General features: G+C 44.0%; 1 protein-coding gene across 1 annotated transcript in view; it reads left to right on the top strand.

Annotated features, from left to right (window-relative positions):
* Positions 1 to 1868: 1868 nt before the first annotated feature.
* Positions 1869 to 18477, top strand: part of GLRA2 (glycine receptor alpha 2) — a 1032607-nt gene continuing 1015998 nt past the window's right edge. Inside the window, exons 1-2 of the mRNA XM_086934355.1 lie at positions 1869 to 2402; positions 6832 to 6965. Of these exons, the coding sequence (XP_086790481.1) occupies positions 2335 to 2402; positions 6832 to 6965 (202 nt within the window). The 5' untranslated portion in view covers positions 1869 to 2334. The remainder of the gene's footprint in view (positions 2403 to 6831; positions 6966 to 18477) is intronic.

Consider the following 18477-nt stretch of genomic DNA (forward strand, 5'->3'; position numbering starts at 1 on the left):
TCCAGGGAGCAGATGATGTGAAAGTCTTGTATTCGGATAAGCAGGGGTAATGTGACAAATGTGTAATCCAGTACAGAGCAGGAGTTATGGCCTATGTAGGTCATGGAAGGGGGGTTGTCTTGGTTAGTTCTTCCGTTTAATGCTCTTAGGCCAAGATTTTCAAGGTCCCGCATGAGGTGTTTGCCCTCCTTGTCGGTCTTCCTCACCTGAGGGATCACCTGCGGCGGAACATTCCAGAGTTCATTTGCGGCGCTGATATTGGCCTCATCCTCCGGTTCTTGCAGAAGGTTTGAGTTGAAGTCACCCGTAAGAATTATCTCCCAGTCTGGGTGTTCCAAACGCGTATTTGAGATCACAGAAGTAATACGTTGGAACAATACTTTTTTGAGAGATTTTTTTGGGTGTGCGTAAATGTTTATTAGGATCAGCGTTCTGGTAGTGACCATTGTTGTGCTCTCTAGTTTTAAGATTTGCATATCCATGGTGGAGTCAGAAAGTTGAGTAGTTCTCATTTTTAGGGCTGTTGATATGTAGACAGAAAGACCCCCTCGGGCTCGCCCAAAACGCTGTAAGCGAGTCGCCCTTACGTGATAGCATAGACGGCCTGGGATGTCAATTGGATCAATTTGCCACGTTTCCTGTAACGCTATTATTGCGTATGGGTCCCAGGTGGCGGCTTTGCCGTTTTTGTTCACAATGTCTTTTGCGCCTGCGATGTTCCAGGAGAGGATTTTTATTACGTGGCTTTCAGTATTAACGGATTTGTCGGGGGTTCAATTTGGAAGTGACGTTTGTGGCTGTAGGTGCTCATAGGCTGAGATTTCAGCTCCTCTAGCTCCTTGAAGGACCGAGCGTGCTGGTTGGTTCCTCAGTACTAAATTTGCACTCTTGGTGTGCCTTCTTAGGAGCGGGGATGGATATGCTGGCTTGACCATTTCCTTCAAAAGAATTCCCCATTCCTTTCAATTCATGGGTTCACACTCTGCCGGGGTTATCTCACAGGGGAATACCGGTACGGGTTCACTAAACAAGCGATTAGAAACCGCTCGGTGATTTGTGCTATATAAATTCAGGTACATTTACATGGATGCTTGATTAAAGTGAGCTAACCTTATAATTCTTTGGTTCCACCATTTTACATCTTGTCTCCAGTCTCAGCCTAAGCAACAGTCTCCCAGCAGAAAGCTAGAACAACACCAGCAATAGAGTTGATGAAGAAAGCAGCTCTTTGGTGCTGCAGACAACACATGCCTTCAGGTTGAGTGCGTTTATTTTCAACCATAAATGAGCTGCCAGTGCCAAAAATCGAATTTTACAAATCATGCATTCGGAAGCAACTCCATCACAGTGTTCAGGCTTGATAATATTGGATAGTACCTACAGTGCCAGTGTATGCCACAATGTGGAAGAGTGGTTCGCTCGTTTTTATCATCCGCCCTCCTTTTCTGTCACACTTCCTGCTGTTAGCCACCTCTCTCACCCCACATACCCTTGCTTACTTTACCTTCCTCGCCCTCTCCGCCGTTTCTCTTTCCCTTCCTTGAGTTTCTCCACGTTGCACTTCATTCTCTGAGATTTCCCTTTTTCCTGCTCTCAGTAATCCCACACTATCACCCCTCCTCCCCGTTTATCGCCTTCTTCTTGACTTGATAAATAATGCATCATTTGAATTTCATCTGGAGGATCCCGGGATCTCCCCGCGCATTCGCCCGCTGTGAGCTGGAGCGGGCTGGCACTGTGCTGTCCCTGGCTCTCCCGGCCCCCACTGCTCCGACGCGCATGCGCAGAGCGGAGCGCGGAGCTGTCCAAGTGCTGAAATCCAGCGGCTGGGAAACACCTCTCCGCGCGCCTCCATTCCGGCACTGTTAGGGAGCGAGCAGCAAGGGAGCCCGCTGTGCACAAAGCACTCTCGCCAACACAATCTTTAAATATCGCCGGCAGACGGGTTTTTTTCACGCAGAGCAATAGAACAAGCAGGCGCATTTTGGGATTTCATTTGCTCTCTCTCCATCATGCTGTTCTTTTAGCCTACGCACCCCAAAGCGTTCCCCGGAGCTGCACGCCCGTTTCCCGGCCCTGCACCTGTCGGGCGATGAGAAGCCTGGCTCTGACCTGACCATGCGTCGGAGGAGCGGCACTTTTGCCTTCGTGCTCCCGGCCCGCCAGAGCCCGCGCCACCGCTTTCTCCCAGTGCGTGTGGAAGGAAGCAGCCACCGATGCCGGAGCCCTGCGAAGGAGCCCTCGCTGTGCTTGTGAGAGAGCCCCCCGCCCCGGCTTACTCACCTCGGAGCCTCTTCTGGAACATTTCGCCAACCACCACCGAAAACAGGAGGAATGAACCGGCAGCTGGTCAGCATTTTGACAGCCTTGTGTGCCTTTTTTCTGGAGACCTTTCATTTCAGGTAAGAGCCTGCTTTGGCTAGAGGTTCTTAACTTAACGGCTGTCCATGTTCAAGTCTGCTTACGCAGCCTTTCCAATGTGCATCTTCTTCAATGGAAACGGAGATACATCTGTTTCTTGGCAACGGATGTGAAAATAGACAAGTTTCTGAAACTGGCTTGCTCCCCCATCCAGAGGCAGGATTTGTATCTGGACATCTCCCGTGCGCACCGGGGTGCACATCTACCACACTCGTTGCATTTGCTTCTGTTTGTCTGCCTAAAATTGGGAACCACGTTTGCAAGCTAAAGCGTGACCCAGTCATATTTTGGGAAACAAAAGGGAGCATGTCCACCAGGGGTCGCTTTGTGGTTCTGGGCCACCAAGGGCTAATGCCAAACTATACTATGCCCACCCGCGATCAAAAGGCTCGGGCTGCAAGGAGTGCTTTGGGGGCGGGGTTGGATTGCCAGTTATTTTATCTGGGTTGACACAGGAGTAGCCTATACCTGCGGCGGCCCGGCGTGGGTACAGTAACCACTATACCCCCCCCCCCCCCCCCCCCGATCTCCCACACACTCAGTTCCCTTCTCGATATATCTCAGTCTAGTGTTTTGTTATCACAATAAACGCGGACGTTTAAACAGACTAACGCAACAGTTAGCACAGCATCCCTGCCTCCGGGAGACGCACGCGGTCAATCTGTTATTGAATACACGGGAGTGGCTTGAGAGAAGGAGTGAGGGGATGCACAGGTGGCGGAGACAGCCAGAGGCTTACAGATGTGTGGAGAGCGAAGCAAGCTCGTGGGGAGTGGGGGGGGGGCGATGGGGCTGGCGCAAAGACAATGAAACGGGAAAAGGTATGTGAGCGTGAGACGGAAATAGCTGAGAATCGGGAAAGAAGAGAACCGTGTCACGGACAGAGAGTGAGAGAACAATCTCTTTGGAAATGAAGAGGGGCAGGGGGGGAGGCGAAATAGCACGGGGCGAAAGATCGAGGCATGCACCTCGAAGGAGATGGGTTAGACTGGAGTGGATCGGGGAGAGAGATAGCGGGGGAGTTTGGCAGCGCAAGAGACTATCAGAGCGAAAGTGGGTGACCAAGAGGGCGAGAGCGATGTATAACATGTAACATATATATTATAAAAATGCGTTCGTAATTATATTTTTAAGGGGCAAGGGCGAGAAAGAAAAAAGAAGAGCTATGTTATGAAAGGGATAAACAGGAAAAGGAAATAGACACGCAGAAAGGGGAAATGAGCCAATGAGAGACAGTTGGAGAGAGAGGGAGAGAGAGAGAGAGAGAGAGAGAGAAAGAGAAAAGAAAAATGAGAGCAAAAGAGGGAACAGGTGAGAAAGTGAGAGAAAGCGAGGGGGGACACAAAGAGAAAGTGGGAGACCAAGATAGTTGGCGAGAGAGAGAGAGTTCAATATACTGTGAAAAGAGCGCCTGAATATGACACAGAGTGACTGAGAGAAAAAGGAGACAGCGAGAGAGGCAACGGAAGAAAGAAAGAACACTTGAAGAGGGTGTGTTTGGAAAAAAGGGCAAGAAAGACAGCAAAAGAAACAGTAAGGGACAGAGAGCAAAAGAAAGATAGTGAGAATCACACTAGGAAGCAATAAGAAAGGATTGGGAAAGGAGGGGTAGAGATTGGGTTAGAGTAACAGAAAGAGGGAAGAGCGAACTAGAGCTCAGCAGGTGGAGAGACAATAAATACTGAAAATAAATATGAAAGAGTAGGCGGGAAGAGGAAGGTAAAGAGAGGAAGCTATGGAGCGAGAGAGGGAGAAGCGTCGGCGAGAGTAAAGTAGACAGCGGGAAAGAAGCAGAAAGAACGAGAAGAGAGAGAACAGGGGCGAACGTGAGGCAGAGAGAGGGAATGAGGGAGACGGGGTGGTCTTGTCTGTGCGCATGAGATTGGGAGGAAAGCAGAAAGGGAGGAACTGAGGCAAAGCGAAATAATGATAAATAAAGGTAGAGAAAAAAAGAGGCCTATTGATGGGGAAAGGCAGAGTGAAAACACAACTGAGGGGCATATTATCAAGGGGGTTTATCTCCGCTTTTTTGGCTTTAAGAAAGCGGAGATAAAATTATCTCCCTATTACCTAGCTGTCGCTAACACCAGTTAGCGACAGCTAGTAGGAGATAGCGACCATCTTGGGCCCCGCTTTGCATGTCAGTGACATTCATCACTAATGACATGCAAAGTGGGCGTGCCAAGATATTCGCGACTGGAAACAGTCGCTAACATCGCTATCTCCTATTACCAACTTTTGGAGATATTCACGCTAAACGCGAATATCTCCAAAAGCTAACACCTGCCCCTGAGCAGTTCTTAGACATGTTATCCAATGGTAGGTGGATAACATGGCTAAGAGTATTAGCTCGGTAATGCATTAATATCGCGGACTTTTCAGCGATATTCATGCATTTCGGCCGATTTTTATCGCTTAGGAGATATACCTTGATAATAGCAAGGTTCCTAAGCGATAAAAATCGCCGCAGCTCGGCGATAAAAATATCGCCGCTAAACCAACATAGAGATAATTATCGCTAGTTGTTGGTAATATGCCCCTGAGTTCTTAAAAACGCTTCATTCGTTTAAGAGTTGGAACGAAGCTACCAGCAAACACTAGGTGGAAAGATTCACAGTTGTCTCCAAGTGTTCTTGAGGAGGCCCGAACTTCAAAACAGGATGCGAGCAACGCCACATTTGGGGATTTCACAGCGGTTTCGTGCCATAGAAAGAGTGTTAGGCAGCTGTAGGGGATAAGGAGAGGAAAGGATGGAGAAGCGGGAGAGACGGCAGCGAGAGAGGGAGGTGGAGATAGGTACTCAGCACTCTTCAACTTCCCTCCCCCCCCTCGTTGCCCCAGTCTGCCCCACGATACCGAAACGTGACAGGAAAATGGAGTCCTTCTCACACAGGCAGGCACCAGGCGACCACGGCCCTCAGACGGGGCCTTTCAATCCCATAGCCAGGGGAGAGGTGCAGGGAGAAAAGGGTCACTTCAGGTCTGAAGGCCTGGCAAAGCACAGAAACCTAACACTTTAGCCCCTAAACTCTTTGCTGTTCTTATTCATCTACAACATCCTCCGTTTCTCCCATTGTTTGACACTTTCAGCAGGCAGTTCATTTAAGGCGAAACAACATTAACGTAGGGCTAGTGAAAGAAATTACAAATTAACTGAAATACTCTGGCTACAGTCCTTCACTATTTTTTTTTAGAAAGAACTGTCCTCGCTAATGTTCTTTCATCACAAGCACACGGACACAACACCCCCCCCCCCACCACCACCACACACACACACACCCAGAGTTCATCTCAGTGACGGCTCCTCCACTAAGGCTAAAAGGGAAAATGAAAACACCTAATGTTATTATTGTTTTGTTTTCCTTCCTGTTCGGGTGCGAGGCAGGTGGGCTGTGCTGGCCAGTGCAGGGGACAGGGACGAGTGTAAAGCACAGTCTAAAGAGTGCATGACGGTTTACCATCGCAAATGGGCCGGTCAAACCATCATGCGCACTTGACATCGTCCCGCCGAGGCTGCATTCCACAGCCTGGTGAGGAACATCAAAATCCTCCAAGCCCCACGGCGGTCAGACCAATCACAACCATTCTTAGGGCAGCATGTGATTGGACAGGGGCTTCTGGGAGGCTGGGAGCTTCCTGTTGAGGCGAGGAGACAGAGCAGAAGCAGCAACACCCAGGGGCATTAAGGCAAGCCAGCTTATTTTTCATTTTTTTCATTCACCCCTCCGCTCCCCCCACCTGAGTCCCACTACCCATGCGTAGTAGTGGCCGCTACTGATCTTACTTACATTGTGTACTTCAACATGGTACTATTTATACACATTGGCACGTGCCCATGTGTTCATACATACATTCCCTTCACTTCATAGTTTTCTGCAAAGAGGGCAATTACCCAAAGCCCCCCGCTTCCGAACCCCTTACCCCCTGCAAGTTAACTTTCTCTCTATTCGACTTCTGTCTATTCTACTTCTCTAGCCGAATTTCTCTCTACCCCTACCTCTCACTCTGACTCTCCACCCAATATAATTTTAAGGATTTTTGGGGTCCCCAGCAAAATATATTTTGGCAGTTTTTTTTGATCCTGTTAAAATGTAACATATAGTTTAGTGTTGTTTGGCATCATGGAGGATTGAATTAGCAGGAAATGGCTGACAAAACTAAACGCTATTCTATACAGAGACCCCCCAAAATATGTTTGGCCCAGGGCCCCCCAGATCCTTAAAATTACACTGGTGTTCTGCACACAAAACATACACGTGTGTAAGTCCTCGAATATTTCTTTAAAACAGCAACCTCATTGCTTGAAGTGCATTCTAACTGCCCCTCGCTCTCCCCTGAAATCGAGACAATAATTTGCAACCTGTGTTCTGCATTTATTTCAAAGCTAACCATGGCTTCTGGTTTCTCTAGGGCGGCCTTCTGTAAAGAACATGATTCCAGGCATGGAAAATCTCCCCCACAAACCATGTCTCCTTCCGACTTTTTGGATAAATTGATGGGGCGAACATCAGGATATGATGCACGAATCAGGCCAAATTTTAAAGGTAAGCTTTGTTCAAGTACAATTCTAATAAGGAAGCAGAAGGGGGTTGCCTAAGAACCGTAGGAGGCTTGAAGGAAGGTACCAGACGACTTTCCCCCTAGCCCATCTTTTCTGTCAGCTTACTGCAAAATCGGTAATAACAAACTGATGAGCCTTTTGGGCTTATTTACAAGCCCGTTGTGCCACACGTATGTCCCTTTTTCCCATATTAAAAGTAATGCACCGGTGGCTAAGCACTTTGCAAATAGGCTCCTTTGTGTTTACAACATGTTTATAGTAAATCTGAAGCCAGGCATGAAAATGCAGCAGCTGAGAGATACAGAGTCAATTACCTCCAGGGCATTGACTTTGCTGTAGTCGGCTCCATCATTGTGACGGGTAGGCTCAGACGTGAGTCCCGTATTCACTGTGCTATGCGGCTCAAGCTGCATTCTACTGAGGAGGTCCAAAGAGATCAAAATCTGTCTAGATTTGCATTTGTTTCCTTCAGGAGGGGCCCTTCCCTGCAGTTCAGGATGGACTGTCCCGAGGAGGATTAGGGTCGGTACTGATTTGCAATTGGGAGGCCTCTGTCAAGAGTGGTATGGTGGGTAAAACACAATGGACTGGACTGTGGGCCCACGGTGATTGCCAGTGGCTGAGATTAATTCAAGCATTCCATCCATCACCTTGTTGTTTGTGGCAGGTTTGTGGGCACAGTTCACACCTCTTTGGACTTAATCAGGGGTAGAGGCCAAATGAGATAAGAGCCCAAGTTGATTTGCTAGTGGTCTGGTCTTCACTTCAAATACACCTTGCCTGTTGACTGCCCATTTGCAAACTCAGAAAAAAGCCAAGGAGTTGATTCACTAAGGTTTAGTAAAAGGCTTATTAATTATGTATAGTGTACATTACATTTGCACAGGTTTATTGTTTAGGATTATTTGCTAATTAATATATCCGTATATTAAACTCAGGCAAAAATATGCATATTTTCTTCATATAAAGTGTTATTCCAATTTCCTATCTCTACCCCTGATTATTATATGCAATGCATAAAACATTCCTTGCTCTTCACTATAGTTAGAAATAATAATCAGTTTGAAAAATGTTCAGCCTTTACTGATAATGATAATTTTTCATAAGCATGCCGCCCAGCCTATATCCAAATCGGAAATATTTGCTAGATTGATTCTCTTTACTGCACTTTATGTACAATCTATATATTTAAATTCAGGCTTGCTAAAATGTTTTCCTAAATACATGTGAACATCACAAATGTTAATAATATCTGGGTGTTGGGTACATTTTCTTGCATGTTGTGGTCCACTCCCCTATCAACGCCCCAAACAAGACCACTTTTTAATCCTAGATTGAATTTTCATGCTTATAATGTATTATGGCACACATGTATATTTCATTCACGTGCACACAGTGCACATCTAACTAGGTTTGTAAGTTATTCATAATAGTAAATAAAAATAATATAAACTCATAAACTCGGTAAAAGCTATTAAAATGAGTCATATTTTCCTGGTCATCTTTCTTAGACAAGAGGTATGTCCATAACTCTTGCTGACTCTGTTGGTCCGTGTGTCTGCCTTCTTTTAATACCATCTCTGCTTAAAGTTTAAATGCCCCTCCCTCCACCTGACACGTAATTGCGCAGAAGCACCCAGCATCCACTAGTTACTAGTCAAGCGGAATAGATTACATTTTGAAAAATCACCACATCTTTGTGGGTGAACAGGCAGGTGGTAGGGAAGGTGACATGGAACAGTCAGCCTGGTGCAATGAGGTATTACCACCTTTTTTGCTCTTCCTTGTACTTTCCTTACACATACCTAAGCCTTGCTCCATTATGGAATTGAAGCAGTGAGTTCAAGAATGCATGCCTAAAAATATATTTTTTAAATACACACTCAGATGTGAGTGTAGATGACAGTGGGATGTGAGTGATAACAGTGGGATGTGAGTGTAGATGACAGTGGGATGTAAGTGTTGATGACAGTGGGATGTGAGTGTTGATGGCAGAGGGATGTGAGTGTAGACAACAGTGGGATGTGAGTGTTGATGACAGTGGGATGTGAGTGTTGATGACAGTGGGATGTGAGTGTAGACAACAGTGGTATGTGAGTGTAGACGACAGTGGGATGTGAGTGTTGATGACAGTGAGATGTGAGTGTAGACGACAGTGGGATGTGAGTGTAGACGACAGTGGGATGTGAGTGTAGACGACAGTGGGATGTGAGTGTTGATGAGAGTGAGATGTGAGTGTAGATGACAGTGGGATGTGAGTGTTGATGACAGTGGGATGTGAGTGTAGATGACAGTGGGATGTGAGTGTTGATGGCAGTGGGATGTGAGTGTAGACACAGTGGGATGTGAGTGTTGATGACAGTGGGATGTGAGTGTAGACACAGTGGGATGTGAGTGTAGACGACAGTGGGATGTGAGTGTAGACACAGTGGGATGTGAGTGTTGATGACAGTGGGATGTGAGTGTAGATAACAGTGGAATGTGAGTGAAGACACAGTGGGATGTGAGTGTAGACTACAGTGGGATGTGAGTGTTGATGACAGTGGGATGTGAGTAGTAGATGACAGTGCAATGTGAGTGTAGACAACAGTGGGATGTGAGTGTTGATGACAGTGGGATGTGAGTGTAGACACAGTGGGATGTGAGTGTAGACGACAGTGGGATGTGAGTGTAGACACAGTGGGATGTGAGTGTTGATGACAGTGGGATGTGAGTGTTGATGACAGTGGGATGTGAGTGTAGACGACAGTGGTATGTGAGTGTAGACGACAGTGGGATGTGAGTGTTGATGACAGTGAGATGTGAGTGTAGACGACAGTGGGATGTGAGTGTAGACGACAGTGGGATGTGAGTGTAGACGACAGTGGGATGTGAGTGTTGATGAGAGTGAGATGTGAGTGTAGATGACAGTGGGATGTGAGTGTTGATGACAGTGGGATGTGAGTGTAGATGACAGTGGGATGTGAGTGTTGATGGCAGTGGGATGTGAGTGTAGACACAGTGGGATGTGAGTGTTGATGACAGTGGGATGTGAGTGTAGACACAGTGGGATGTGAGTGTAGACGACAGTGGGATGTGAGTGTAGACACAGTGGGATGTGAGTGTTGATGACAGTGGGATGTGAGTGTAGATAACAGTGGAATGTGAGTGAAGACACAGTGGGATGTGAGTGTAGACTACAGTGGGATGTGAGTGTTGATGACAGTGGGATGTGAGTAGTAGATGACAGTGCAATGTGAGTGTAGACAACAGTGGGATGTGAGTGTTGATGACAGTGGGATGTGAGTGTAGACACAGTGGGATGTGAGTGTAGACGACAGTGGGATGTGAGTGTAGACACAGTGGGATGTGAGTGTTGATGACAGTGGGATGTGAGTGTAGACGACAGTGGGATGTGAGTGTAGATGACAGTGGGATGTGAGTGTAGACACAGTGGGATGTGAGTGTAGACTACAGTGGGATGTGAGTAGTAGATGACAGTGCAATGTGAGTGTAGACGACAGTGGGATGTGAATAGTAGATGATATTGGGATGTGAGTAGTAGATGACAGTGGAGTGTGAGTAGTAGATGACAGTGGAGTGTGAGTAGTAGATGACAGTGCGATGCAAAAGTGCATGGAGATGAACAAGTCTCATCTGTGCAGATATAGACCTTAGGCGGAAGATGCAGCTTCACCATTGGTTGATGAAACCTGCATAAAGAAACATCAGTCAATTACATAACTTTACAATTATTATTCTTATCAGTCTACTCAATGTGGAGATTGTAGGTGACAATCCTCTTCCTGCCATTCCAAAAATTATGAAAAGGTTTTCACATTTCCAAAAAAGCTGTCTTTTTAGTATTGGATGATTGCCATACATCCAATTCCCTTGATTCTTCAGGGTTGGATTTAGAGGAATCTACCCCTACTACATTGACAGCAGTATGCTTTGATCAAGATACAAAACCAGAGCAAATTTTCATAGAAATTCAAGTGCATGAAGCCAGTCCTGTACCTGATGGATATTGCAGTGAAGTCTTTGATGATGTCCAACATTTCTTATTGAAGTAACTCCAACTAATAAGGGAAATGTGTGAAATGTGTATGGAAAATTAATCAAATGACTCAAAAAACCGAGTATTAGCCGAACACCAGTGGCACCAGAATGACTTTTCCTGACTAACAGAGTAAAAGATAAGATTTGCAAAGCTGTATCTCTAGCGGCTCAATTTCTGTCGTCATAGTCTCAATGTGAATCAAAGTAGCCTATCTAACCACATGAGAGAAATATTCAAGTATTTCATTAGCAAGGAGACAGTTTCAATATCCTGGATGTTGCTGAGAAAAGACCTTCAGAAATAGAATCTAGATCCTCTAGGGTAACAGTGGCACCCTTTAGCACCCATCCTTCCCTGGGAATGCATTCTAAGACTTCAAGATTCTCCTCTAGTGCCCTATGTCTCTTGCTGCCTCTCTCCTACTCTGATTTCCCTCTTCCTAGCTCCTTATTGGTTCGCCGGCTCTACCTTCCCTTATGAGGACTTGTCTTCTTCTTTTTGTTTCTTTCTGGTATTCTTTACTGCAAATCAAACCTTATTCCACTTACTTCACTGCCTTCCTTAGGCTCTGAACGATTTACAAAAAGGGGGTGGTGATGAACAGAGTGTCTGAGTTAAACAGACCACTCTTACCCAGTCCAAAGATCAGGGCGTGATCCATCACCGTTATTTATCTCACTGCCCCATCCCAGCTCAGAACCTGGCTATATGCAAATTAGTCTGTCCCTGGCCCAGTGCATCATGGGAACAGGGCAGACTAAACTACCAAGCCAATTCTTCACCAGAAAGGAGACAAGCTACCGGGGACCGGTTTCTGGCATTTCAGCCTTCTTCGGCCCGGCTTGCTTGAATCCTGATGGAGCAGTGAGAAAGGGACTCATGTCTGAGTATACCCTGCCACACCTATAGTGGCCAAAAACGATTTACAAAAAGGGGGTGGTGATGAACAGAGTGTCTGAGTTAAACAGACCACTCTTACCCAGTCCAAAGATCAGGGCTTGATCCATCACCGTTATTTATCTCACTGCCCCATCCCAGCTCAGAACCTGGCTATATGCAAATCAGTCTGTCCCTGGCCCAGTGCATCATGGGAACAGGGCAGACTAAACTACCAAGCCAATTCTTCACCAGAAAGGAGACAAGCTACCGGGGACCGGTTTCTGGCATTTCAGCCTTCTTCGGCCCGGCTTGCTTGAATCCTTAGGCTCTGGTTCTTTGCATTTCTTCCTTCTCTCCTTTCCCTCTCGAATCTCAAAACAACCACCCACCCACCACGCCCACTGTTCAGCACTTTGAAGCAGTTCAGTGGCATTTAATAGTCAACACTCTCTTAAATAAACGAATGGCACCATCAATACCATTTGACACCTTCTCTCCTGAGTTTGGCAATCACCTCGGGAATGAGAGGGACAGAGGCAAACATAAAGTTATCTCCTCTCTAAACCTTCTGCAACGAGCATTACCACTATGTTGGCTATTGCTGTAAATAGGTCAGTTACTGGTCTTCCAGTGTGTATGTATTTTGTCTTGAATATCATCCTAAGCGAAAGACATCTGGAAATAGGAGAATGCATATCTTACGTGTTTTGCCAGCTGATTTTGAGATACCTTTTGTGTACCACCCACAATGAGACCAGGTTGAACTTTTTCAAATTAATCATTTTGGTACAAACTTGGCTATAAGATGGTAATTCAAAGCTCATGATAGTATTCTCATCCTCACAGTTATGGTAGATACAGTCAACTTGTCTTGAAATTCTAGTAGGTTTGCCTGAATTTTGCTCAGTTCTTTCTTTTTCAGGATATCTCTAGTGGCTATGCTCTGTGCTTAATCCTAGTGTTGCTTTCGACACTCTCCACTGGCCTTTGCAATCATCATCTTGGGGATGATGCATACATTTGGTATCCCTTCTGCAGTTTGATTTTCTGTTGATCCCACCTGATCTGATTTGATGTGCCTAGGACCCCAGGGTATTAGTGCACTTTAGAAATCTATTTTAATTTCCTGCAACACTGATAGTAGATGGTGTAGTAGATAGTAGTCTGGCACTTTCTGGTTGGCTGAGGTGGGGCCCTAGCCCGACAGAACCTACCACTCTCCTCAGGGGTAGTTGACTCCACTCACTGTATAACCTGCACCCTTGGGTAGCTTGGCACTGATCAGTCAGAGTTATCACTGAGGAAATGTGTAAAGCATTGGCACGGCACTCACAATAAATACACTGAGCATCACAAAGGATACTTCACACATGATGTATGTAAGTAACGTTTGTATTCCACACACACAGTAATCAACACAACATGAATATCATTCATTTATGGGCATAAACCGCACTTGGAAATATTAAGAGCTGTACAAGGTTCAACTGTGTTGAAATGACACTAGTAGTATGCACACTTGGGACAGATCCTATTTTAACCCCTCTCCCAGAACACTTATGCCCTGCAACACATTGTCAACCCTAGGTCCACCCTAGCAATTCTTCTAATTCAATACCACACAGTTACAGGGTGCACCACAGGTCACAACAATATCAGAAATATGTACATACAAAGATAACACTTTTGAGCAGCACTGCGGGCCGTGGCCTCCCAGGTAAAATCAATGTTAAACGTGGGTTCTTCTGGCAAGAACCCAATGTGTAAGGCAAGACCACCGGCCTGTGTTGTGAATCATAGGTGGTCCGCAGACTGTCACTCCCACACACACATACTCACTCAGTGCTGATACGTGGTGCAACAGATATCAGCAGGTCAGTATGGAACATGCTCACACATATATGCACTCAGCACCGTAATGCGGTGCAACTGATACCCAGCAGATCAATTGATAGCACACTGCAGACCCCATGCCCAAGCCTCCCTCCACCTTTCAACTCACCCCAACTACCCTACATCCTCAGATTGGAGATAACCAGCCCTCACTACGGATTCTAGGCCGCACGCGTCAAAGTCCCACTTAATTAGGGTCCCTGGGAAGTAGGTGGGGATTAGGTAGCCGGGCTAATTAGGAGGAAGTCGTCAGATGCAGGTGTGGCTGTCACTCAGGAAGTTCACACACAGGATGTGGATCAGAAGCAGGCTGGGGGCAATAGTCGCTGGGTTCTATGGGGATTAACCGTGGAAGCGTTATTTACCCAGGACATTGCTGCGTGTGTCCTTTTCAGCAAAAAGCTGCTGTACACATCTCCGCAATTACTGGGAGGTGAAATGGTAATGGCACACCTCATGCCACATAACCGCACCCACACCTGGTTAGACTATACATTTTGATGGTGCTGAACAAACAAAAATGGTAATTTTTTTTCCCTTCCCAACATTGTCACACTGTTGTTAATGAGTGCCAACGTTTGCGGAATTCTACCCATATGGAAATAATCAGTGCACATTTTTGTGTGGAATATCTTGTAAAAATTGGAAAAATATAAGATAGTTTTAACACTGCCTCAAGTTTATGAAGTAAAAAGGGAATTTTAATTGTATTTAGCCCCCTCTTATGGAAAGATGAAGTTAGCTCAGCTAATCATACTGCTTAAAATGTCGACACTAACACACTCATTACCTGCATTCTTAAACTTCCCAAACTGAGGTAACTTGTGCAATGATATCAAGATTTGGACACATGTCTGAGTGTAAAGGTATGTTAGGAACCCGCCCTGGGTGTTTATAACCATCATCCATCTTCTGAGGGCATTAACTGAGTTGATGATGTGCTCTTCTCATTTCATTATACAACCCCACATTGAGCTAACGACAAATTAGCAAGAAAGGAAATTAACAGCCATTAACTCCCTAAGCAGAAAAGTTACATTGAAACCATTCATGCATAAACCAGAATATAACAAAATGAAGATAACCATGTAGCATTTATAATAATGAAAAATAATTGCAAAGTAAATTATAGAGTAGATTTCTCTACTTGCAAGTTGTACCATCACAATCCTCCACAGATTAAAGAACGGGTCTGTGAGAGAAATGAAAATAGCCGTACTCGTTTGTTCCATCAAATGAAGAAGACAGTTTCACATAATTATCATCTCCCCTTGAAGCTGGAATGTTGAAATCTTTACGGGTATAGTAGCTGGAATATTAAGGTTTTCCCTGTCGAGCAGGAAAAGCCTGTATTCTTTCTGCTGGTAGGTGCGGATGATGGTCATCGGCAATCTCTTTGGGGGACTGGAACTTATTTTATTTTTCATCATCAGATTTAGAGCAATAGAGTGAAAGGAAGCAGTGGGAGAAAGTAGGAGTAACAGAAAAAATGGAAATTGGCGAGGAAAGAAAAAGCAGGGCTATAAAACAACCCGCAAGAGTGAAATAAAGTGACCGGAAGTGCAGGTTGGTATAAGAAAGGGACATGAGGTAGAATCAAGACTGGTCAAAGAGTTGGAGCTCAGTAAACCCGACCATCAGCAGGATCCCAAGGAATATTTTGAGCCCACATACTTATTTCTTTACAAATTAAGCATGGGGGGGGGCTGTGGAGACTGCAGCCCTCCTGGAGCAACATTAAACAGTCAGCTGTCTCAAAAAATAAATAGAGACATTGTGTGGACCATCAACCACATGACAGTAGCTATCAAGAACCACAACTATGATCACAAAACGAAGGTCTCTGTAAGCATACGTGGAAGTGGTTGCCTTATTGCCCTCCTGTGTTTTCATTGATCCACTGTATCCCCCCTCTATATTTCCACCCATCCAACCAATGCTTTCTCTTTCTTGAAGAAGGTGCCTTCTCGACGTGCAATTCTATTCTGTTGACAACCAGGGGCCACATTCTCAAAACTGATGGCAACTTTGACTCATCTATGGAAGCTTTGTCTTGGCAGCATGATAATTCCTCTAGAAAGCATGCCAGTTGTGGATAATAAACCAACCAACTAATCAACAACACAGTTAAAGAAATATAGAACTTACATGTAAAAATGTACTTGAATTGGAATAGTGTCAGCGTAATAACATACCACATACAGCAATAAAAATAGAAAAGCTAATAACGGAAACTGGGAAAACAGAGTCCCTAGTAGGACAATATAAGTGTCCAAGAGCAAGACTGCAACGTGTTTGCTATAAAAAGTGGTGCTTTCAGAGGGCATCAGTACATCTAAAATATCGCTTAAGGTTTTCAGTCAAAGATTGTTTACTGAGGCTGGTATGATTGGGAGAATGTCAGTTACCTGCTAGCTGCCTGTCTTTGGTGACGTTGCTGTCTTTTAGGCTGTCCCTCTAGCAGGGTAGTTTACAAATCTTGATGATAAGATAAAATGCAACCGACTTCAGGGTAGATGTAAAGATGGTCTCTTCTCGGCCGTGTTACAGGACCAGTCCCAATGATCTCAGACTTCTTGGAAGGAATTTTAGGGATCACTCAACAAGCACAAGTTTACAAAGTCTCACAAGTAGTACATAATTTACTATATTTTCTGACTGGTTTGTAGCTTTTGCTGGACCAAGCCCATCTCACCTTCCTTGCTAGGCTATGCTACGGGGTTTATAGTGCATGGCGACCCAAAGGCATGCCTTCCAGGTTCCAGGAAGTTCCACCCCCAGCAGGCAGTAAGCTATCTTGCAATGAACCAAGTCCTGCTTTCCTGTTGAAGGAAAATAACAGAGAACTGTCCAAACTTTTCACATTGAACCTCTACCACCAAAGCCCCCAGGTTTGTCTCATGGTAGTGTAAAACAATCTTTTAAACAGTCCCAAAGGGATATTTGTATTACAATGTATAGACAACTCCAAGATCAGGGCACTTTTTTGAGAAGATCAATGATAAAAAGGTCTGTAGTTTTCTTGAGAGTTTTGCTATATAGAGTCAACCTGTTGGACAAATTGGTAATTTCTCTCTAATTGTTTATGAACCGTGTAGAGGCATGTCATTAATATGCCCTGCCAAAGAGGAAGCCGTGCCATCTTTTCTATTGCAAGAATGTGAATCAATCAATAACATTTTCTTTATTCGATAAAAAAAAAGAAATACAGTACAATTCCACAATCAGTAAAATTAACCCCTTAGCATGCAGCACGAAGTTGGGCGATTTGAAAAGTGGGCGGGATTCGGACGGCCCCCAGCTGTCCGCACACGCCCACCATGACGCATGACTGCCGGGGGCCGTCCTGAGCATGCAAGTGGTTAACAGGATACAACAAAGCCAACCATAACATAAAAGGTTACAAATTATCTTTGATTCTAAAAAATACAGTCCTCATAAATATACTGAACACATATATAATTCTTACAATCCAATCAGATGTCAGTGCAACAAAATCACAGGTTACAAGGGTAAACAGACATAATATCGATTCCAAAATATTGTTTGGACAAAATATCGAGTAAACAATATAGACTAGCAAAAATATCGACCAGACATAATATAGACTACAAAAATATCGAGTAATATCGATATTAATAGCCAAAATATCGAATCAAAAATATAGACTAGACATAATATCGACTAGATAGAATAAAGACAAAAAAAATCTAAAATAAGGTAGATTTTTAATATTTTTTAATGATTGTGTAATATAAATCTGTAGCGGGTTGTGGGTTTATAGGGGAATAGGGTGGGAAGTAATTTAGTTATAATTAATTAATTATGTAAATTAATAATAATTGTTAATTAATTATTAATTGGTAAATAATTAAAATATAATTGGTAAAAAATAATAATTGATTAATAATGAATTTTTAGTAAATTATTTTCTGTAGCGGGTTGTGGGTTTATAGGGGAATAGGGTGGGAAGTAATTTTATTATAATTAATTAATTATGTAAATTAATAATTGGTAATTAATTATTAATTGGTAATTAAATAAAATATAATTGGTAATTAATTATAAATATTTAATTGATAAATAATTAATATTTAGTAAAGTATTTTCTGTATCGGGTTGTGGGTTTATAGGGGGATAGGGTGGGAAGTAATTGATTAATAATTAATAATTATGTAAATTAATATTAATTGTTAATTAATTATTAATTGGTAATTAATTAAAATATAATTGGTAATTAATTATAAATATTTAATTGATAAATAAATAATATTTAGTAAATTATTTTCTGTAGTGGGTTGTGAGTTTATAGGGGGATAGGGTGGGAAGTAATTTAATAATAAATAATGAATTATGTAAATTAATTATAATTGTTAATTGTTAATGAATTAATAGTAATTTTAACCCCTACGCTATCCAACGCTTTCCCTACTGTTGCACCCACTGGAGTGGGAATAGTAATTTTAACCCCTACGCTATCCAACGCTTTCCCTACTGTAGCACCCACTGGAGTGGGAATAGTAATTTTAACCGCTACGCTATCCAACGCTTTCCCTACTGTAGCACCCACTGGAGTGGGAATAGTAATCTTTACCCCTACGCTATCCAGCGCTTTCCCTACTGTTGCACCCACTGGAGTGGGAATAGTAATTGTAACCCCTGCGCTATCCAACGCTTTCCC

Source organism: Lissotriton vulgaris, chromosome 8 (genome assembly GCF_964263255.1).
Source record: "Lissotriton vulgaris chromosome 8, aLisVul1.2, whole genome shotgun sequence".
NCBI lineage: Eukaryota > Metazoa > Chordata > Amphibia > Caudata > Salamandridae > Lissotriton > Lissotriton vulgaris.